This window comes from Neofelis nebulosa, chromosome 4 (genome assembly GCF_028018385.1).
Source record: "Neofelis nebulosa isolate mNeoNeb1 chromosome 4, mNeoNeb1.pri, whole genome shotgun sequence".
Classification (NCBI taxonomy): domain Eukaryota; kingdom Metazoa; phylum Chordata; class Mammalia; order Carnivora; family Felidae; genus Neofelis; species Neofelis nebulosa.
The window spans coordinates 55,066,322-55,090,018 of record NC_080785.1 but is presented as its reverse complement, the minus strand read 5'-3'; the positions used below and the strand labels follow the sequence as shown (position 1 = coordinate 55,090,018).

The 23,697-nt window shown below is 41.0% G+C and overlaps 1 protein-coding gene and 1 long non-coding RNA gene across 3 annotated transcripts in view; one reads left to right on the top strand and one right to left on the bottom strand.

Annotated features, from left to right (window-relative positions):
- The window catches only part of LOC131509297 (uncharacterized), a 39,592-nt gene extending 34,908 nt beyond the window's left edge, over positions 1 to 4,684 (top strand). The window contains exon 5 of the long non-coding RNA XR_009260417.1: positions 4,195 to 4,684. This is a non-coding gene — a long non-coding RNA (uncharacterized LOC131509297). The remainder of the gene's footprint in view (positions 1 to 4,194) is intronic.
- RAPGEF5 (Rap guanine nucleotide exchange factor 5) overlaps positions 1 to 23,697 on the bottom strand; it is a 225,985-nt gene that overhangs the window by 93,430 nt on the left and 108,858 nt on the right. Inside the window, exons 8-10 of one of the 2 annotated variants that reach the window (XM_058724848.1) lie at positions 21,500 to 21,573; positions 8,658 to 8,783; positions 1,394 to 1,468 (exon numbers count right to left, since the gene is read on the bottom strand). In XM_058724848.1, the coding sequence (XP_058580831.1) occupies positions 1,394 to 1,468; positions 8,658 to 8,783; positions 21,500 to 21,573 (275 nt within the window). The remainder of the gene's footprint in view (positions 1 to 1,393; positions 1,469 to 8,657; positions 8,784 to 21,499; positions 21,574 to 23,697) is intronic. The other variant, XM_058724849.1, reaches the window with a different exon arrangement.

Below are 23,697 nucleotides of genomic sequence, written 5' to 3'. Positions count from 1 at the left end.
CAGCCATTCCTGGAATCTGAACAAAGAGGACATTTACAAGGGCTTCTTAAAATTGTTGAGCCTTGTTCACTTAATTATGGACAAATGTACAGTAAATGAATCTACATGCCATATCTTATTTCTCCATTTTTTTTTTTTTTCATATAGGAGGGAAATCCTGGAAAACAACAACCACCAGAAAAATTAAGAAATCTATTCCAGGTAAACCTAAGGGCTGTAGCATCAACTTCTACAGAAAAAAAAACAAACCTTTCCTGCTTCAGTAATGGAATGGACTTTTTTTTTAATTGAAGACAAATTTTTATGTAATGAACAATAAGAACATTGTCATGTTTTAAGTAAAATGTGGGTATTTAACATGATTTATCAGAGAAATATGTACTGCACACTTGGCCGCAGTCTGTTATGTTCTGTTATGGTATTTTAAGCAATCTTCTATTTTTGCTATCTTAAGACAACATTTAGGGCTGCTGTATGCCAGATGGAATCCTCCTTCAATCCATTTCCCATTGCAAAAGGAAAAAAAAATTCTTTCCATCTTATATGGAAATCTTTTATACATTTCTTTTCCTCATCTTTATCAACTGAAGTATTTGAATCACTCAGAAATCACCAAACTTTGGCTGAATCAATATGAGGCAAACATTATACCACAGAGTAAGTATTTTTAAAGTGAACATATAAGCTTATGTCATTAACAGAAAGTATTCACATGACACGCAAGCTCAAAATTCATTTCTATAAAAACAGGACTGAATCACAGCCAGCGTTTTCAAGAAAATGATAGTGTCGTGGTGTATTTTAGGGTAAAGCTAAAGAATCAGAATTGAGCTATAATTGGACATTCTGCCTTCCCAGGACTTTAGCTCAAGTTCACGGACTGGAGCTCCTCACACGAAATCCTTAGTTTATGCTGGTGACTGCTTCTGTAAAACCAACAGAGAAGCCTGTGAAAAAAGGAAGCGAGTGTGACCCATCTTCCTGCAAACCCATTCTGGCGCTGCAGCAGAGGAGTCTCAAATATTCAAATGTAAATCACCTTCTTCTCTCTTGCTTATTAAATTCTTCACAAGAGCTCAAAGCTATCTGGCTAGGAGCACACAATTTTTGGCTAAGCCTGTAAGGTTCTGCATCCTCTGGCCCCCGTGGCCCTCCCCCTGCGGCCATGCCCCAGCCACTTGATTCTGCCCCTGGGGCTGCAGCATCATCTCTTGGCATGAGCCGTTCACACTGGCATCCTCACTCGTGTTCCCTCATCTGCCAGCAATGCCTGTCTTTCCTCAGTTCTCCTAGTGATGCCTCTGGCCCTTCAGATTCTCTCTTCCTCAGGGATGTATGCATGTCTCCCTAGACCCCTGTGACAAACTTCCATAGCACTCTGCAGAACACTTACCACACAGAGAACTGCGAATTCAGCCTCTGAATTTCTTGCAGTGTAAGCTCTCTGCAGGCTTTGATGTATCAGGACCTTCCACAGGAATGAAAGCACTTTATAAGTTGGTACCTATGTCTTCCTTCTCCCTGAGATCTCTTCATGTTCTTATTTCTCCAAGCCTCAGTGGTACACAGTTGTCATGAAACACTGTCCATCTGTCTGTGAAGGACTGCCCATCTGTCTGTGCATCTTTTCCCTACCTTTTGGTGTTAAGGCATCCATTATGAACAAAAAATGAAACCAAACTACCAAAGATTTCTAGTGTTACCTCATCAGACAACAATCTAGAAGGTAATGATATTGTTATATTATTAGCAATAATGCAGATCAGGCCTTGATGGGGGTAGAAAGGAAAATAATGCAAGGTTGTCCAGGGTCTGGAGTAAGATATACCACTGAGGCAGGGGGTGGAGGGGGTGGGGGTGAGGGCATAAACAAAAGAAAAATAACCTGATTCTCAGTATCTCATTTTAATGATTTCTCAGACGTTTTATTTAAAAAATTTTTCTAATGTTTATTTATTTTTGAGAGAGAGAGGCAGACAGAGAGGGAGACACAGAATCTGAAGCAGACTCCAGGCTCTGAGCTGTCAGCACAGAGCCCAATGTGGGGCTTGAACTCATGGATCAGGAGATCATGACCTGAGCTGAAGCCAGACGCTTAACCAACTGAGCCACCCAGGTGCCCCTCTCAGACATTTTAGAGACGATACAACTACTTTAATTTTATAAGAGTAAGAACTTCATCAACCTAGGGAGCAGCATCTGTCTGTCCCATGGGGGAATACAAGATCTTTGAGAACATGATCTTGATAAATCTAACTGAGCCAGTATCACTTTTCTTAACTGGGCTTTTTAAAATAAACCTGAGTATTTAAAAAAACAAATGCCATAATGACAAATTTCTCTCTCTTTTTTTTTTTTTTAATTTATTTTTGGGACAGAGAGAGACAGAGCATGAACAGGGGAGGGGCAGAGAGAGAGGGAGACACAGAATCGGAAACAGGCTCCAGGCTCCGAGCCATCAGCCCAGAGCCTGACGCGGGGCTCGAACTCACGGACCGCGAGATCGTGACCTGGCTGAAGTCGGACGCTTAACCGACTGCGCCACCCAGGCGCCCCTAAATTTCTCTCTTTAAAAACGTTGAAACTCATTAAAAAAAAATCAGTGTCGGGACTTGCAATGGGCTTCTTGTGAGAACTTAAAAACAGAGCTCATGAGCAGATGGCTCCACCAGACAGCATGAGCACGCCGCTTTCACTGGCAGCTCAGCTGCCATTTTCCTGGCAAATAAACAAATAAATAAATAATTGCAACAAACCAGAATTTAAAGAGCATGGGAAGCAAACCACACTTGTAAGCCTTGCTGTGGAATGCAGAGGAGCATGGGTTGCTGCAGTCGTGAAATGTGTTTATCAGGGGTGTTTCCCTCTCTCAATGTCTGTCACAGTAGTAAAACACTTGAATAAATACCGTCTTGGAGATTACTTGTTTCCATGTGTGAATTTCCCCCCCAGCTCACTTGTAAACTTCTGGGAGGCATGGACCATCTTCTACCATTTTTTGTGTTACTCTGTGGCCATATTAATCCTGATCAAAAACGAACTAGAATCATTCATTCAAATAAGTCTCCTTCCTATGAAAGGGGACCTTAGCACGAAACCAACGCAAAGTCAAGTTTTTGTTATTAAGAAAAACAACATCATGTCTACACAGCGGTTTGTCAGGCGGGCAACTTAACATATTATGAATTGCCCATTATATGTACCTGAATTCTGGCTTTCATTATTAAGCAATAATGTTACCAAATTCTGTTTGTAGTTAAGTAGTTTCTTGGTTAAACTAAATTGTTGATAAACTTCGAGTAATGCCATGGTTGCTCTAAACTTTACTTGCCTACATACATAATGCAAGTTTGAATACAGAATGATAAAACCACTTTTGCTTTTAGTGTTTCACGTAGAGTAAAAAGAGGGCTTTCACCTTATGCTCAGCCTTATTTTTAAAACAAAGTAACAGACCAAAGAGAAGTTGGAAAAAGGCAGAGACTAACTCTTAATAGGTGAAATAAGAGGGACAGCAGCCAGAATACCCTAGGTCTCCCCTAGTCATCTGTGAACAAGGAAGCCTTTGACGTAGGCAGAATTGCAGGATGAGGCTGCAGGAAACAGGGAAAAGGAAATCCTGGTTGAGGCTGAGTGACAGGGACGCTACCCTGGCAGCAGACTACGCCAAGGTTAAGTTTCAGAATGTGCAAAATCCCCTTCCCACCCATATTTCATAAGTGAATGGGAAAAGGGGAAGGAAGTAGGGTGGGTCCTCAGTCTTAACAAAGGAACTGGAGAAAACCGGTGGGGAGAGGGAGGGCTATAGACAGAGTCCCTAGGGAAGCACTGCTTAGCAGAGCTCTCACACACATTTTACAGACCCACATTTCTGCACGTCAGAATTTAGGAACTCACTTTAGCAGCTACTACTGCCATGTATACACTACAAGTCAATACGCTACCAAAGCTACATTTTAGGAATAGTTTGGTTCTTCTGGGCAATAGTACCATTGTGTCCCAGAAAAGTATCCACCTCTAGATATATTCTTTAATACAGCTATTTCACGGCTACAAAAGTATAAGCAGTTTACATGCTGTTCAAATCTAACTCAGGACTCAAACGAAGCAGGCACCTTCGCATTGTCTTTTATCCTTCCCACATCTGCCACCACCATCCCTTCCTTATGTAATTGCTCTGTCTGTTCCATGCAGGGTGGTCCTGGTCATTCCTCTTTCTTGAGATTATCATGATTCTGGATGTCCCAGGTTCCTGTCCTTACCAGCCCTGCCTCCTGCCATGACTGGGAGAAGACGCAGCCAGAAGCCATCAGACTTGAGTCCACTCTAGCCCAGCTGTCACATCACACTTCACCTCTGCTGTAACAGAGAATCCTGTTTCCCTGGGTGTAAATTCTTCTTCTAACTTCTGTGTGTCTCTCTGGAGATTATCAACACTGTCTCCTTATATCTCAGTTACCTGTGTCATTGTCTTCTCTCTACAACCTGACTGTACTTCTTCAGGGTAGAAGCCACCATAGTTATTCTGAATCCCCTAGGACACCGGCTTTAATAAAGGTATATGGAATGAATAAATGATCAAGAGGATTCTAAAATAACAGCTTAGTAATGCCAACTCAGATTACATGGGTCAAGAGAGCATCCCTAAAATCACAGGTAATTCTGAACAAGGCGCACACATCATTGCAGGAAATGCCAAAGCTTTGGCTAAATTAATTTTAATTATTAAAATTAAAATCAGTTAATTTTGTGGCTACCAGAGACTGTCTGCCCAAGGTATTTTCCAATGGTCTGGTATGAGAAGACGGTTTATGCGGTTCCCATGCTGTAAGCCAGAACCCTCACCCAACAGTTTGCCAGGGAGATAAACACTGAGTGCCCTAGATACTCAGGTGTCTGTGTCTCAGACACCTGAAACATACTGCAAGGAAACAAAGCAAGGTAAATGTCTTGTAGCTTTTCACCAAAGGTGACCAACCATTCTAATGCTAAACAGAATATTCTCATGTCTACCACTATACCAAAGAAGCCTTAATAAAAACTTAAACAATGCTTAATATAACACACATTCTTACCCCGCACCCCTCGCCATCACCAGCCATCAAATACTGCCAGTTTTACCCTCTCAGTGACTCCTGTCATCTACAGCCTTCTTATTTCCCAAGTCACCACCTTGGTTCAGGCTTTCACCTTTCACTGACTCACTATCATAGTTTTCTAAGGATTCTCTCCAACACTTTCCTCTTTCCCACTCATTTTTTCCTCTAAGCCAATGCCAGAAAGATCTTAGGAAGACCGCACCTGATTGTGCCACACTTCCCTTCATTGATGGCTTCCCTTTGGCAGAAAGGCAAGCCTAAACTCCTTTCAGTGCCTTATGAGGTCTTACACAAATGAATCGTAACCTCTCTTATAGCCCACTCCCCTTCATTCCCCATGAATCGCCCAGGGCTCAAGTCATGTGTCTTTTGCTAGTCCTGTGACTTCGAGGCTCTTCCTTGTCAAACTGTGCTGTGACCATTAGCCTTCCAAGTCAAGCCTGAATGTCCCCATTTGGTAACATGTGCCCCTTCCTCTGTTAATATAATCAGATTAAGATGCGGAAATATGATGTCTACATAAGAGGTAATTTCTTTAAAGAGTTGATGACCCAATGTTAATCCCACTATCATCATGTTTAGAAGAAATAACCAACTTCTGTCCCCTTCTTCAAGTTCTCACATCATAATTTTCAACACTTAGTAATGAGCATTGCTTAATTTTACCTACAGCTTGTTAATATAAAATAAGAAAACCAAGTGCTTCCTGAGAAACTTGTGCTGATTATACATTTGAATATTTTTCTTTCAGAAATACCTTGGCAAAAGCACAGTGAAGTGTTTCTCTAATTGCATGCATTTATAATAATGGCATTGACCAGTTTAAGAAAATATTAGAAATGTCCTACCCAGAAAGCTCTAAGCTCCTATTTGTAACAAGATGTGCCAGCAACAAAAGCTTTACTCTTTTTCTATTCAGTAGTACTTTAAGAAGGAGCTGTTTCATTTTGGCACTATGCATTTAAAGGGATGTGGTATTCTAGAAGTGTAGAAGCAGTGTAGTTTAGTTTAAAAAAAAAATCAATGGGTAACTTAGATTCTAACTCAAATTTCACCATTGTCTACTTAAATAACTTTGGCCCAGGAATGGTAGATGACGTAGCTGAAGCATTTTAAAATCGTAAAAGAAAGGAAATCTATATCTAACTCTGGGGCTTGGTCATTATTGTTACTGTTGTAAAAGAAGAAACTGCGGGCCTACGTTTACATTAAGTAAATGACCGTTTCCTCCATACATACTGCGTGTTATCCCCGGGTTTTCATGAGCCAGAGCAGATGACTGCCACTGAAAAGAGATTGAGGGCAGGGAGCACAGTGAACTCAGAGTGCAAGCCAATGTGTATACAGCTCTATCAAATGCTCAAGACGTAAATGAGCAAGATAATCGACCAGATGGGTTTTTTTTGCTAATACATTACTGCAAAAAGTATAAGCATCTAGTGTCAAATAATCCATAGAGTAGAGCCCTGTATAAATATCAGCTTGCAGAGCAGATCAGTTCAACTGCTGTCATCTTGCATGGAGGGACATGGCAGAATGGCTGAGATTATGTTCATCACTAAGGAGGAAAGATCCTGAATATTCACCTCTCCTTCCTCTAAACTGCAGTAGGTGAGGTCTAGTAGCAAAGGCCATAATGCCAATGTTTATTTATACACCTTTTTTCTCTCAGGGACATAAGTACTTCAGAGCTGGTAATGCATCCATATTACGACATTCATGCAAAAAGTAACAAACCTTAGTGTTCTATTTTACGATCCTAAAATGAAGGATTAAAGAGAACAGAGAGTAGATAACCATAAGCAAAGCTGTAAATCTTATACCACTAAATTTCTATCCTAAGTTACAAGTCTTTACAATTACCAGCACCAAGTTCAGATTTCACTTATATATTTAGAGGATATGATAGTCTCATTAATGGTAACTATAATATTCTGGATTCAATTAAATGCAAGGCAAACGCAATACAGCTATCTTTTTAAATAAGCCTAAAGTTGTTTGAGGCATAAGGCTGATGATTTCTAGCCGTGGTTAAGTGGCACTCTATCTGTCTGACTTTAAAAGTTCTTGCCCTACCCTCAGGCTGTCACTGTTCCACTGAACTGAATATGCAATTCACTGTAATACATATCATTCATTTTAAGGACCACTAGGAAAGATAAATGCTCACAGTTAAACCAGGTTGTGTTTTCATATGACCAATCATTAAGACTTATCCTGATTTCAGAGATGCTAAAATGTGGAGGAAACATGCAATTTGAAATCAACAAAATATGGTAAATGAAAACTGTTGCTCTTCCAATTTAAATCAACCAAAAGGAACAATGTTTTGAGAAGCTTAAGTCACACACTAATCCCAAATATTCTAAGGACATGGGGGAGATTAAGAGTCAGTCTTTGACAGAGTCATCCTTCAGGATGCTTTTAACAATTTAAACAAGTCCCTGAATTTTTCAATAGTCCCTAGTGAACTGAAGGCTCCTGACACGTCCACTCTCACTTAAAGTCAATGGTCCCCCTGAATAGCTCAGTTACGAGGCTTTGAAAGTGCTTAATCATACTCCCCCTCAAGACACCACTTGTTATGATGTGATGTTGCAGTCAGAGATGTGTTATGTTGACCTAAACAGCCTCCCACGCTTGAACATCTCACCTCCTCTCCTGCTCAGTAAAAATCTGACATTTGTGCTCATGGCCTTGGAGAAGAGAAGGCATGAAGCAATTTTTCCCCTTTGGAAAGGGTTGAAAATAAAATTCCAAGGGAAAATTAAAATCAGAGGGAGACATGTTTATAAGCACTGAGGAATTTTCCCCTTCATGAACAATCCGGGATAGTTGAGCACTGGGAGCGAAGTCTTACAAACAACAACACAAAGTCAGCAGACAACAATGCGTAGCAGAAGAAAGTGGTGCCATTGTTGCCCTGGCCTGACGGAAGGCATCTCAGTTCTAAGGCTCAGTCTGAATGATGGCTTTCAGGAGAACCAAGCACAGCGTCCCTTTCCTCCAGTTTAACTACAACTGAACAGTGTAACTTCTGTTGGAACACAAACATTCAGAAGATACTGGGAAAACTCTTCTTCTGACTCCCCCACTCCGGGGAAAGCATCTATAATCTGTTACTCTGCTCTCATTTATTTCTACTAACTCAGGATACATCTGTTTGCTAACTAGACCCACCCTGGACTCAACATAGAAGTACCTAGAAATATACTTTCAAAATTCATACCCCACAAACTATCTGATGGGCTGACATTCCCAAAGTCAAACTCGAAAGACATCAAATCAAAATCATAAATAGACATGCATTTGTACTTGCTTACATGTGTTCTTATATTTCTATGTGATTTACTTTTGGGAAGAGTTCTCTTATAAATCCAGTGTTATGAATGGCCGGCTTAGAGTTTTGAGCAGCTGTCATTTTTACCAAGGAGTATGCTTTTGGGGGGAAAAAACAAAACTAAAGAATTTAAAATATTTTTTTCCTTCAAACATACAATGAGGCAGAAACATTTTTCACCCCTTCAAGCCTGCATCCCCAAGAGAAAAAGGGCTTACGTGTTCAGATTTCTCCTGTTCCTTTTTGTCTGTCTGCAAAAACTGACAGTTTTCTCTTGCCAGCTTCTGAACCAGTTCAATTCGTCCGATGTCATCTCTCTCCTGGAGTTTGCACATCACTCCTGCCTTAAGAGTTGGAGAAAAAGCGAAGATATACTTAAATCCACAGTCCCAGGACATGACACCACTGGAAAATTCGCTTTATGATAAGCTCATCTCCTCTGTTGCCTGGAGTAAAGCATGGTCTTGGTAAAATATTTTGCCTTTGCAAAGTTGAAACTGTATTATTTTAACCTAGGAACGCCACAGCAAAAGTCTTCAAGTTGAGATCGTGTATCAGTCTACTTTAAGAGAGTGAAGGGCAGAGCAAACTAAATCATTTGCTACTGAAGTGTGCTCCTGGTATGCCACTATTTGTTCCTGACAGCCCGTTTCCTGTTACATAAGCAAAGCCTCACAAGAGGTTAAAAACTCATGGGAAAGTTAGCCAGGAACCACTCTGACAAAAAAGGGTGAAATGATACAGAGTACTAAAAATACCAGTACACAAACTCCTAATTCTTTTACTCGACCAGATTATTCCATGTACAAACACACGGTGAACGAGAAGATCACACGATTTTTTTTTCACAGCTGGAAAGTTACTATGGGGCATTAGCAAAACATCTTCAATGTTGCATGAAATATGGTAAAAAAAAAAAGTTTATTAAAAATAAACTGGAAAAAGAAAGCTTAAAATGTCATCAGGGATTGGAAATGATCCATAAAGTATCACATTTTTTTTGCCAAAGTACCTAAGTAAAAATAATATGAAGGAGGATAATCTAGGACTTTTATTAGAAAACAAGTGTGTTCAGGGGCGCCTGGGTGGCGCAGTCGGTTAGGCGTCCGACTTCAGCCAGGTCACGATCTCGCGGTCCGTGAGTTCGAGCCCCGCGTCAGGCTCTGGGCTGATGGCTCGGAGCCTGGAGCCTGTTTCCGATTCTGTGTCTCCCTCTCTCTCTGCCCCTCCCCCGTTCATGCTCTGTCTCTCTCTGTCCCAAAAAAAAAAAAAAAAAAAAAAAAAAAAAAAAACGTTGAAAAAAAGAAAACAAGTGTGTTCATTATAACACAAATTATGAACTGTTCCTGCTCAAATTCTTTAAAAAATGGTTCATAGTGACATATCAGAAAATGATCTAATGAAATCTGAAGCTACTCTTGCCAGGAACAGTCAAAATTTTGGATTCTTGTTTTATCTAGTACAACCTACAGGATTTGAATGGACTTAGCAACAGGACCAAATATGGAGAAGGGGACAACAAGGATGCTCAACCTTATGGTCTTCATGGTTTGTGCAAAAGATACCCATTTTGTTGAGTGGGTATTGAAGAAATGGGACCATCCATGCCAAACAATGACTATATCTCTATTCCCACAGGTAAGGATAGCTTGTTATCTAGCAGTTTCTCCAACAACTAGGAAGGAAACAAAAAAATCCTTCACGTGGCCCAAATCAGATTCCCAGGGGACAGCAAGTGGAACTGCTCTACCAAAGTCAACGATTTATTTTTAAAACATCCCTCACAAGTGGTCCTCCCGTTCATTTCCAAGACTTCCTTGCACAGGGATCGCTGGTTGTCTTCAGACAGCCTTTGCACTGTTAGAGACCCACAACTGTCAGAAAGTCCCTTACCACACTAAACTCTGAAATCATTCAACTTCAACCTATGAAGACTAGTTTTACCTTTAAAAGCAACCAAAACTAGGTCTATTTCACTTTCTTTTTCGACAGAGACAGTGCAAGTTGGGGAGGGGCAGAGAGAGGGAGAGGGAGAAAATCCCAAGTAGACTCCCCACTGCCAACACAGAGCCCAACCAGGGGCTCAAACTCATGACCTGAGCCAAAACCAAGAGTTAGATACTTAACCAACTGAGCCACCTGAAACTAGGTCTATTTCTTATCCAATATGACAATCTTTCAAATACTTAAACACCAGTATTTATTATATCCTTTTAATATTGTCCATATATAACCACCCCACCCCCCAGCTCCTAATTTTATTCATTCATTCACTTACCCAACAGTAACTTCGTTGTGTGAGTAACAAACATAAGTCAGGAACCACAAGTTCTAGGAATATAGCACTGAACCACCATATCAAAAAAGCCCCACAGGCCATGAATCTTACATTCACTAGGGGATGAGGATTATGTAACATATATCGGATGGTAAGATATGATACGATGGAAAATAAAGCAAGGCAAGGGACTAGAAGAAATGACTGGAGGTGTTATAAAGACAGGTGTGTCAGGGAAGGATTCTTTAGTAAAATGAGATTTGAATGGAAATCTCAAAGAAGCAAGGAAGAGGGGCACCTGGGTGGCTCAGTCAGTTGAGCATCTCATTCTTGATTTCAGCTCATGTCATGATCTCACAATTGGTGAGTTAGAGCTCCACATCTGGCTCTGTGCTGACAGTGCAGAGCCTGCTTGGGATTCTCATTCTCTCTCTCTCTCTCTCTCTCTCTCTCTCTCTCTCTCTCTCTCTCTCCCCCTCTCTGCCCCTCCCCTCCTCACACACTCTCTCAAAATAAACCAACTTAAAACAAAAATAAAGGAAGCAAGGAAGAGTGTTCCAGGCAAAGGAATACAAGTGCAAGGGCCCTGAGGCTTGGATGTGCTTGGCATGTTGAGGGAAAAGCAACAAGAATGGCTTGTTGTTCAGCATGCCAAAGCAGAGTTGGTAAGGGGGGGTCTCTGAAACTGCCAAAGAGGTGATGCGGGACCGCATCACATTGTTTCCATACGGGCTGGGTAGGGGGTTTGGTTTCTTTTTCTGAATGAAACGGAAATCCTTTAGAAGGTTTTGAATGTAGAAATGGCATCATCTGACTTACATTTTAACAAGATCATCCTGTCTTTTGGGTTGAGAAAACACTGTTGGGTGGGGAGAAGTAGCTGAAACCAGAAGACCCATAAGGGACTGGTTTTCAGAGAAGAGAAGTCTTGGAACTGTTAGTGGTGGAACTGGTGAGAAATGGTTAGAATTTGAATATTTTCCAAAGGTAGGGCAGCAACTGGGTTTAGCCTGACCAACTGGGAGGGTAGGGTTGTCATTTACTGAGACTGGGAAGACTGGGGAGGAAGATAGCCCTGAGGTATCTCTAAGTGCTGTTGCCTGGTTGGCCACTTGGTGGCTCAGAGGGGAAGTCCAGGCTGGTGACAGGAATTTGGGAGACATCAGTGTACACAGTATTTAAAACCCGAGGAATAAGAGAGGTTACAATGCAGTGATGTAAACAAAGATAACAAGGAATCCGGGAACTGAGTCCCACGTTTGGATGCTGGAAAGATGAGTAGTCAGGAAACGGGACTAAGAAGGAGAGGCTCCAGGAGGAGACCCTGGGGAGTAGTGAAGGGGTTTCAAGGAGAAGGCAAAGGAAAACTGTATCAAATGTTGCTACAATATCAAATAAGATGGATTGAAACAGACACTGAATTTGACAGCAATAATTGGTGACTTTGAATAGAGCTTTTGTTTTGTTTTGTTTGTTTTGGTTTTTTGGGAACAAAATGGTGGTAGGGAAAGAAGTTTTATTAGCCTGGGTTCAAAAGAGAGTGACAACTCCTCTGAATTGTTACAAGCAACAGGATACTAGCTAAACAGTGATCGCTTGCTTGCTTGTTTACAGTGATAGATATGTTGGCCTTTTAATCTTTATTAGAAATCATCCATCATGGAGGGAAATTTGATGATGCAGGAAGGAGAGAGGGCATTTTTAGGAGTCGTGTCCTTCAGACACGAAGAGAGCATCACGATCTACTCTCAGCGGGAGGATGGTGAATATGTCACTCACCAACACAGGAGGGCAGGTGAAGTACAGGGTAAATAGGTAGGCTGGCACATTTCATAGTGGGAAAATGGGGAAATTCCTTTCTGAAGGCTTCTATTTCCCAGAAAAATAAGTCAAGTTATCGTCTGAGAGTAGGGCCTGTGAGAAGATGTGGAGGCATGATGAGAAAAGAAAGCATGTAATGGTCGTTTCAGTTGCAAAGTTTGGCCAACTTTTTTTTTTGTAAAGGGCCAGAGTGTCAATGTTCCAGGCTTAGCGGGCAATGTGGTCTCTGATGCAACTACCCAATTCTGCAGTTTTAGTGCAAAAGCAGAAGACACAATAGGTGAGTGAGCACATCTGTGTTCTAATAACACTTTATTTACAAAAACAGGGAGCAGACTGTAGTTTACCCACTGACTTAAGAGGAAACAGGACAAGAGAGGCAGAATCAGACAGTCAAGCATTGCAAAGGGCCTCCTTGATTTTATTGTTAGATCCTTTTACCCATCCTAGCCATCCGCCTTGGAGGATATTTCTGTTTGTCAGGATTTTAATGGAGCCCATAACCTGACACAACACTATATGGGCTGATCTTGAAGAGGCACTTTTAATCAATAACAGAGAAAGTATAAGAGGATCAGTGGTATTAAATATCCTCCTTTAAACTAAAAAGAAAAGGAAACTTTGGGGGGAATTCCTATACACTATATGCTAAATGATTAGCATCCTTTAAATGCTTTGACACTGAAAGGACTAAGTTTGTGTTAGTTACAAAATTCATTTCTGTTAGCCAGCTAGAATTTCTTCTTTCTCCATCCACATCATCCTCACGGTGTTTAACATACTGTCTTGTTAGTGGAGAGAGGCAGCTCATGACCCTGTGACATTAGGACCTGCACTGTGGTTGTTTATTCAGTAGTATGATGGATTAATCCTAATCTTTCTCTGCTCCCCAGTGCGGTGCCCTGTACAAAAGAGGGTGTGTGTGCAAATGGGGCCAGGAAGGGGGATACACAAGAGGAAAATGTCTTGGGACTAAATGGACACACAGGACTGAACCTGTTACTTCTTCTTACCAACACAGGTGCCAAAGTTAACTGGGCTAAGCTCCCATGTGCTCTGATTTGAAGAGTCTTTCCTTTGTCTGTGGGTCCCATATATGTTTTTTAAATGACTGATAACATCAGGGTGGAAATGTGTAGAGAAAACTTAGAGACCTTGACTATTTCTTGGGGTTCTTGGGAACATGAGTTTTTAAGCAACTCTGAACATTTTTTATCATATGCATCGGATTCTAAATACAGACTTTTCTTTAATAAGTAAATCTCATTTTTTTTACCCTTTTTTTTAACTAAAAAAAATTTTTTTTTAACATTTATTTATTTTTGAGACAGAGAGAGACAGAGCATGAACGGGGGAGGGTCAGAGAGAGAGGGAGACACAGAATGTGAAACAGGCTCCAGGCTCTGAGCAGTCAGCACAGAGCCCGACGCGGGGCTCGAACTCACATACCGCGACATCGTGACCTGAGCCAAAGTCGGACGCTTAACCAACTGAGCCACCCAGGCGCCCCTTTTTTTTTTTTTTTTACCTTTTTAAAAATGTTTATTTATTCATTTTGAGAGAGAGTGTGTGTGACAGCAGGGGAAGGGCAGAGAAAGAGGGAGAGAGTGAATCCCAAGTAGGCTTTGAGCTGCCAGCACAGACCCCAATGTGGGGCTCAAGCCCATGAACCATAAGATCATGACATGAGCCAAAATCAAGAGCCAGACACTTCACCAACTGAGCCACCCAGGTGCCCTTAATGAGGAAATACATTTTTATTAGAGCCAGATACTTGGGTGCAGAAATTATGTATTTTAAACACAAAATGCTGTTACTTAAGAAAATGGGTTCCTAAGCAACTTAATTATTTCATATTTATAATTAAAACATCATATAATTAAAAAAGGAATATTGATGTCTTGATTTTCTGCTTTCTGCATAATTTCTAGGTACATTTTCGTAAAATCATCAATTCTACAACAGTGCTTCCATAACTGTCAAAAAAGGCTTTCAAGGAAGGTTATGAATGCTTCTTCATTCCCTGGAGAACTTGCAGCTCTGAGGGATGCCCATATATTCTAGATAGTTTCTAAGGTAGTCTTCTTGGGAAGTACCACACTATGCCAGATGTTCTCTGGGGCTCTCTTTCACAGCTCTGTAATTTAGTAATTTAATTCAAAAAACCCCATGAATTTATTAATATATTTTGGGAGCTTTGTTATGGCAGGAGAAGCAAGATAAGTAACAGCCCTTGATCTAGACTTTCACATTCTTGAACTACTTAATTCGTCTATATGAAATTAATTATAAACAGTTTACCTAACATTGCTAAAGCAGAAAAAAAAAAAAAAGATTAATCTGTAACCGTCAGAAGAGCTATTTAAAAGTCTTATTTCAAGGTCTGCTTTGAAAAAAAAATCTCTGTAATGTATAATTAAAGCTATTCATATGATTTTCAGTATTTGAGGAGAGAAATGTTATGAATGTAAATTAAAGTCTGTTTCCTTTGCAAATGGAGTCCTAAAAATGTTAGGTCCCTTCTTTCAGTGGTAAAATGAAGCTTGGACAGGATTCTGTCAGGAAAGGTTACAAGGATGATACATGAATAACCTACATGACAAAAGGTGAAAGAGCACAGGTTACGTATGAAAACATCATCTGCATTATCTTGACTTTAAAAATTACTTACTCTAAAACACTGAGATCAAACATCATGCAAAAGAGAAGGAAAACCAGGATCAAAGAGTCCACTTTTCAAGTAAGCACTTTTGCAACACCAGAATGCTACTTAATATGAATTCAAGGTGTTTGGATAAATACTTATTCATTACTACATAATAGGGTCATTTCTTTAACAATTAAATGTCACACAGAAATTCATAAAATAATTTTTTTTTTTTGCTACTTTAAACAGAAAACTCAAATGATAAAACACTGATGGGTTGGGACAATATATTACATGACTCAACTGTACGTATCTATTTCCTAAACAACAAATATTAAGAATCCTTCGGGGGCCTAGGTAGCTCAGTTGGTTGGGCGACTGACTTCGGCTCAGGTCATGATCTCACAGTTCGTGAGTTCGAGCCCCTCATTAGGCTCTGTGCTGACAGCTCAGAGCTTCAGGTTCTGTGTCTTCCCTCTCTCTACCCCTCTGCTGCTCACGCTCTGTGTCTCTCTGTCTCTGAATAATAAATAAACATTAAAAAAAAATAAAAGAAAAAAAGAATCCTTTCCAGGAAAATTCAGAAGACAATTCACACTAAATAATAATAGTAATAATAATAATAAGATTAATAACAAATAAAATATAATAAATATATTAAATATATGTTAATACTGTAACATAATATGCAATATATAATAGAATATGTTATATAGTAATTAACTAATTATAGTATTTATTATATAAGGATACATTAAATATCCTAATAAATAACAAATTTACAAATTACTAATAATGGTATTTTATTTTGTAGGGTAGCAGGTATTCATTTCTTAAATTCAGAGAGAGAAAGAAAACTATGAAAATTTCTTCTTTGTTGGGATAGAAAAATCTATCTTTTTAAAAAAAGTGTATTTATTTATTTTGAAAGAGAGACAGAGCAAGCAAGCAGGGAGAGGCACAGAGAGAGGGAGAGAATCCCAAGCAAGCCTCACACTGCCAACTCAGAGCCCGAGGTGGGGCTCGAATCCTCAAACCATGAGATCATGACCTGGGCTGAAGGCAGATGCTTAACTGACTAAGCCATCCAGGCACCCCCCAAAATTTGTCTTTTGATAATGTAAAAACGCACCCTTTCCTTTGGGAAAGGGCCAAGCTGCATCCACAGTGAAAAGTGCATGTGATAGATGCCCAGGGCATCACTAGCACAGGCCTGAGACCCCATGCTGGGGCATCACAGAGCCTCAGAAATGATTCAGTAACTCCTGGTTACTGTACAGGTGATGCACCAAGTTCAGAGAGGTTCATTTCTCTGGTCCTCCTCTTTTCTGCAATTACATGTGTTAAAAAAACACTTTTTGATTGGACAGACCCATCCTATACAAACACTATATGAAACTACATCCTGTCAGAGCATAGTGCGAGTAAGGAAGGAGGCAGAAACCTTATTATATGGACTTAATAACTATTATTTCCCTCAAATATTTTCAGGGGCACCTGGGTGCCTCAGTCGGTTGGGTACCCACTTTGACTCAGGTCATGATCTCATGGCTTATGAGTTTGAGCCCTCTGTTGGGCTCTGTGCTGACAGCTCAGAGCCTGGAGCCTGCTTGAGATTCTGTGTCTCCCTCTTTCTCTGTCCCTCCCCCACTCACACTCGGGAGCATGCACACACTCTCTCTCTCAAAAATAAACATTAAAAAAATTTTTTTTTAATTTTCTTAATCTGTTATACTGACATAATCTCTTCTGATAAAACTAAAAACTACATTGTCATACATTTACATAGCTGATGAAGTCAAAGATTCATTGATTTCATATACTTGATTCCTTGAACTTTCAGACTAGAGTCGGGAGGACACCAATATTTTGTCTTGTTTTGACCTGAAATTAAAGCTCCAGTTTGTAAACATTACTGACCATACTGCTAAGCTGGGCAGCAAAGTAGACAAATAACAAAGAAGAAAAAAAGGCAAATTCTAATAAATTTCAACATAAAGGATTTTGAGTGGTCATCTGTTTTCTATAATAGCTATTCCAGCCTTAAATAACAGCTTTCTTCAATATATTAAAAAGAAGTCACATTTTTGCTATTGGAAAATTAATCATCAAATATTTGGCAATTACTGTACATAATTAACAGTTACCATCACTTAATATTAAGATGAATGATACAAATGGAAGAGAGGAGACAACAAAAATAATTCCTGAATCCAGTGGTCAATGGCGACCTGAAGCAAAGCAAGAATTTCCAAAGTTCAATACATTATAAATTACTCATTGAAGATCTCATTAAGAGCCTGAAACTAGAACCTGGCAAAAATTCTATACATTTTCATAAAAAATCTTTAATCCTTTAGTCCTATATAAAGAGTGATAAAGAGGGGCACCTGGGTGGCTCAGTCGGTTGAACGCCCGACTTCGGCTCAGGTCATGATCTCACAGTTCGTGAGTTCGAGCCCCGCGTCAGGCTCTGTGCTGACAGCTCAGAGCCTGGAGCCTGCTTCGGATTCTGCATCTCCCTCTCTCTGCCCCTTCCCCGCTCATGCTCTATCTCTATCTCTCAAAAGTGAATAACATTAAAAAAAATTGTATAAAAAAATAAAGAGTGATGAAGAATCAAGAGTTTAGATTGTTTTTCTATGTGTATGTATGCGTGTGAAGATAGCATATATAGAGAGAGACTAATACTGCAACCCAACCATGTCATATGCCTTAAATATTCAAACCAGAGAGCAATGTGATAGACGATGATAATGGTAACAACTCATAGAGGCTCGCTTGTTTGAGCGCTTACTATATGTGCCATGTGCCACTCTGTCTCACATATATTCATCTAATCTTCAAAACAACTCAGCAATCATCCCCATTTTACAGATGTTAGAAAGGCGGTTTAGTATAGGCGTTGAAAGCCAGGATGTCAGAGCCAGACTGTCTCGGTCTGATTCCTGGCCCTGCCACTTACCAGCTCATCTGTGAAGTGGTGGTCAATACATTCCCTACTTCATAGGGTTCACTGTGGAGCGGAGAAAACAAAGAGCGTAGTAGAGTGTTTACGGCATCCGCATTGCTGCACAAGTGAACTCTCAATGCTATTTCAGTACAGGACTCTCTCGCCCAGGAGAGGAGAATAACTTGCCCAAGGTTACGGTGGCAGAGCCCAGAGGAGAACCCAAGTGTCTGGCCCCGGAGGCTGCACTCCACACCTCCCATGTGCTGCCCAACATAGAAATTCTGATGTGCCAGGATTCCAGGCATTTTCTGTGCGGTATCCTTTCAACCTCAAGACAACTTTATAATATCTCTGCTTTATAGAGGCGAAAATCAAGCGTGCCGGTCACTTGCAGGGACTCTGCACGCAGGGACACTATGGTGACAACAATGCTGATGCTACCCTGCAGCAGCCCACAGGTTTAGCCGCTAAAGAACTTGTGTAAAAGCACAGGCTAGGAAGAAGGGCTGGGAAGCAAACCGAAGTCTACGTGCTCCCTTCACTCCACCCACACGTCACTGCATTAAAGTGGGAGTTTCTTAAGCAGGAAAGATATTTTTAGTGAGAAAAGGAGGAAAGGAGCTAGCACATCAGGAGAGAACTAGAGTTTTATGGCAGGTGGGAAAGCTGTATACAAGACCCAGTCTTGCCATCTTAACCCTTTACATACCCAAAGTTTTCAACAGCGTGAGGGCATTTTTCCCATAGTGGCATACTTTGTCACAGATGCGGAGGGAGTCGGAAACCAATTTCTACTTAACTTGCTTAAAATATGCTCTGGAGGGAAGACTGCAATACGGTGAAATAGCACAGAGCATGGCATGTAGATACTCAATCCATTATAGGTACATACACCGAACACCAAATTAATAACTTTTGGTGTCAAGGGCACACATGTGCACACACATACATTTATTTCTAATTCTGCCTCGGTGTCTGATGGTAAAATTCTCAAAGTTTTCTTTGAGCTCACCCTACCTGACTTGAACTACTGAGGACTCTACTCAGAGCATTTGGAAAGACGGACCCGCAGACTCGAACTGAAAACTGGTGCTTGTACGGTGGTGGCAGGTCAGACTTTCTTAGACACATCAGATGAGGTGACAGCTGCCTTCCTTCCTCTGTGGCCCTGGCCTGTAACACCCACCATCATGCCTCCAGCCAACTTAACCTTTGCCTTTCAAACTAAACAGAATCTGTTCCTGATCTAATCATCAATTCACTGGTTTCTTTTGGTTTCATGATTTCATTCCTCTGAGCACCCTGCAGATGCGTAGTTACAACACTGTTGGAGAAGAAAATCACAAAATCCCAAAAAGCCAGGTCTGCGTATCCTCTTGAGACAAAGAAATAAAATTGCATTAAAACAGACCTTTGGGGGCGCCTGGGTGGCGCAGTCGGTTAAGCGTCCGACTTCAGCCAGGTCACGATCTCGCAGTCTGTGAGTTCGAGCCCCGCGTCAGGCTCTGGGCTGATGGCTCGGAGCCTGGAGCCTGTTTCCGATTCTGTGTCTCCCTCTCTCTCTGCCCCTCCCCCGTTCATGCTCTGTCTCTCTCTGTCCCAAAAATAAAATAAAAAAACGTTGAAAAAAAAAAATAAAACAGACCTTTGCCCACAGAGCGAGTTCAAAAACAAAAAAATGAGTAACAGTTTATGTTTAGAAATATCTGTCCCACTAATAATTTAATGATTTAAGAAACCTTTGAGGAAGTGTAGGATACACTAAGTTGGGGAATCCCTGACCAGGTTTCTTGAAAGCCTGAAATGCAATTTCGGTATGAACTTGAGGACTACAGCATTTTCAGTATGACCACATCAAAACAATTCCAAACAATTCCCTATATAAACTTACTGACACAGTACAGCCTGTGCCATCTTGACTGAAAAGGCTAACGTAATTATTTTTTTTCTATGGGAATGCAAATTGGTGCGGCCACTCTGGAAAACAGTGTGGAGGTTCCTCAAAAAATTAAAGATAGACCTACCCTATGACCCAGCAATAGCACTGCTAGGAATTTACCCAAGGGATACAGGAGTGCTGATGCATAGGGGCACTCATACCCTAATGTTTATAGCAACACTCTCAACAATAGCCAAATTATGGAAAGAGCCCAAATGTCCATCAACTGATGAATGGATAAAGAAATGGTGGTTTATATACACAATGGAGTACTACGTGGCAATGAGAAAGAATGAAATATGGCCCTTTGTAGCAACGTGGATGGAACTGGAGTGTGTGATGCTAAGTGAAATAAGCCATACAGAGAAAGACAGATACCATGTGGTTTCACTCTTATGTGGATCCTGAGAAACTTAACAGAAACCCGTGGGGGAGGGGAAGGAAAAAAAAAAAAAGAGGTTAGAGTGGGAGAGAGCCAAAGCATAAGAGACTGTTAAAAACTGAGAACAAACTGAGGGTTGATGGGGGGTGGGAGGGAGGGGTGGGTGATGGGTATTGAGGAGGGCACCTTTTGGGATGAGCACTGGGTGTTGTATGCAAACCAATTTGACAATAAATTTCATATATTGAAAAAAAATTTTTTTAATGTTTTACTCATTTTTGAGAGAGAGAGAGCGAGCACGTGAGTGGAGGAGGGGCAGAGAGAGAGGGAGACACAGAATCTGAAGCAGGCTCCAGGCTCTGAGCGGTCAGCACCAAGCCTGATGTGGGGGCTCGAACTCACGGACCCTGAGATCATGACATGAGCTGAAGTCGGACACTTAACCGACTGAGCCACCTAGGTGCCCCATTAATGTAATTATTCTGACTACAATCAACAGATACAGAACTTGGAAGGTGAAATACAATGGGTCAACCAAGCCATGAATCTTCAAATGTTCTGATTTACATCAAGTTAGCAGCTGAGAGCACTAGGGTGGCTCAGGTCTTTATTCCTTGCGTTAGATGCTGGGCGTTGGCGCAGAAAATTTGGCAGGTGAGGCGTCACACTCCCCTGTCTGGCCAAGCCCTGGCGGTCGACGCTGCCAGCTCACAGATTCTTCTCCGCCATCTCCAGGGGGTGGTGTGCTCTAAGGTGATCTCTCCCGCTCCTTCACTTACTTTCCTTGCTTTTTATGGGAAGTGGAGTATGTCTGCCTGTCTTTCCCTCCCTCATGAGTCAAATTATAAGTATCATTAACAACTTAGGGCTCTTCTTGTGAAATGCCTCTTTATCAAAAGCAAGCACTTTGTTCTCAGTAGTATCACTATTTACAGAACACAGAAGGTCAAACCTGTATCATTTGCAAACCCCTGCGTTATCTCACAACTGTCAATGCAGATGACAAGGGTAACGAGGAACTGTCACAGAACTGATCATACCTGAGAATCTGGAACACCTTCAGCTTCTGCCACAATTACGTGTTTGTCACCATTGTCTTCATCTTGTTCAATTGCTTTAAGCAAAGAAAAAGAAAAGAAAAGGAATGTTAAAAACAATGTAGCATCATAAGAAAGCAGTTTTAGATAATTTCCTTTCAGATGGCAATTTGGCAAGAAAAAACAATGTTAGGGAGATTCACAAAACGTAAATATCAGTGCTATTTTTAATTATTTGGATGGAACTTTAATTGCGTCGGGCACTTCTCATGCATGTACGTTTTCTTGTTTATTAAATCAATGGCAGTGGAACAGTTTGCTCTCGTAGGTTCTTCACCTAAACCTGACCAGCATGTCAGTACTGTGTTTCATTCTAACGGGATTTAGGGTATAGTTGAAGGCTTCTACCAAGTTGCTCTGAGAACAGTAATTTTTTTTAAACAATGTGGGTTTCTTGGCTGGTAGTTTACAGTCATATAATAAAGAAAGCATAATTGTATATTTAGACTGCTCAGTGCATTGTTACCACAAAATTCCAAACTGGGGAGTCTTGAATCTACCTCTGCTCCTGTATCTTCCCAGCATCTCCCTATCCAAGTCCTTATCAACCCTTCTGCACTCAGGCAACAACCTCCTAACACAAAGCTCTTGATTCCACCCTCTCCTTCATACAATCCAGCTGGGGCACAATTGCCAAAATAATCAGTCTCAAAAAATATAACAAGTACCATGCTTTGGTCTATATTATCGCTTATCTTATCAAGTATAAATTCCCTGTTTGTCATTGAAGGTCTTCCTTGAATTCTCTAGCTTCCTCCTATCCTGCAACTTCACACTGACATTCAATACAACCCTGATCCAGGCGGACCAACTTGATTATTTTGCTCTTTGTACAGTTGGCTCTTTCACCCTAAAAATATTTCCTGAGTGGTGACTGTGTGCCTGGTACTGAGGCTACTCCTGTGAGCAAGGCCAATAAACCCTGACTTCATGAAGTACACATCCTGGCTGGGAAGAGAGACAGCGAACAACAACAACTACTACTACAACTAACAATAACAATAACGATAACGGTAATGATGATAACAGTAAAAATAGTAAGATGGCATTAGAGATCATGAGAAATGGGGCAATGACAGAAACCGACAGGGAGAGGTCACACTTGAGGGAGGGAGGCAGGGATGGCAGTTCCCTGAAGAAGTGATACTTGGGGGGAGACCTCAAGGTTGAGATGGAGCCACCCATGGCAGGTGAGAGTGATAGGAGACAAACCCAGAGAAAGCACAGCCCAGAGTGAATCCAGATTTTAGCCTAAGAACATGGGAAAGCACAATGGAATTTTAAATTAGAATTGCATGATTTGATGTGTATTTTCCAAAGTTCTTTTTGACTTCTTTGTGGAGAACAGACTTAAGAGAAGAGAGAGAGGAAATAGGGAGCCACGTGGGTGACTCTTGTTAACATCTTTTTTTTTTAAGTTTATGTATTTATTTGATAGCTAGAGCACGAGCAGGGTAGGGGCAGAGAGAGAGGGAGAGAGGATTCCAAGCTCTGTCAGTGTAGAGCCGGATGCAAGGCTCAAACCCACAAACAGTAAAATTATGATCTGAGCCAACGTCGGACACTTAACCAACTGAGCCACCCAGGTGCTCCCAACTGCCGACATCGTGACTAGAAATGACAACGGCTCAGACCGGGGAGGTGGCAATGAGCTACAGAAACATGGAGGATTTGAGCTGACTTTTTACACAAAATGGACACCACTTGCCAATGAACTGAATATGGTTGATGGCGGAGAGAGATGAGGAGAAGAAGCAATCAAGGATGACTCCTAAGTAGAATAAGTTATTCCTATCTCCTATCTTCTGTTATATTCCTATAACAATAGTTATTCCTATCTATCTATCAAGTGCCTTGATGCACTCTCCATCAAAAGCAGGGCAAAAATATTACCAACCTTACTGACAGTGAGGTCATGCACTGTACTTATGGGTTCACTTTGCATGGTTTTGTGTACCAAATACTGTGCTTTCCGCTCTATAGTTTTTAAAGTACCGTTTCATATTCCCTTTGCTTTTGTATGCCTTTTCTGCCTACTGTGAGGTGCTTACCACAGAGAGCACCTAAAATGCTGTGCACACCGTATGAGCTCTGTAAAAACTGACTGGATGAACAGTTCCCTCCCCAAGTGCCCCCAACGG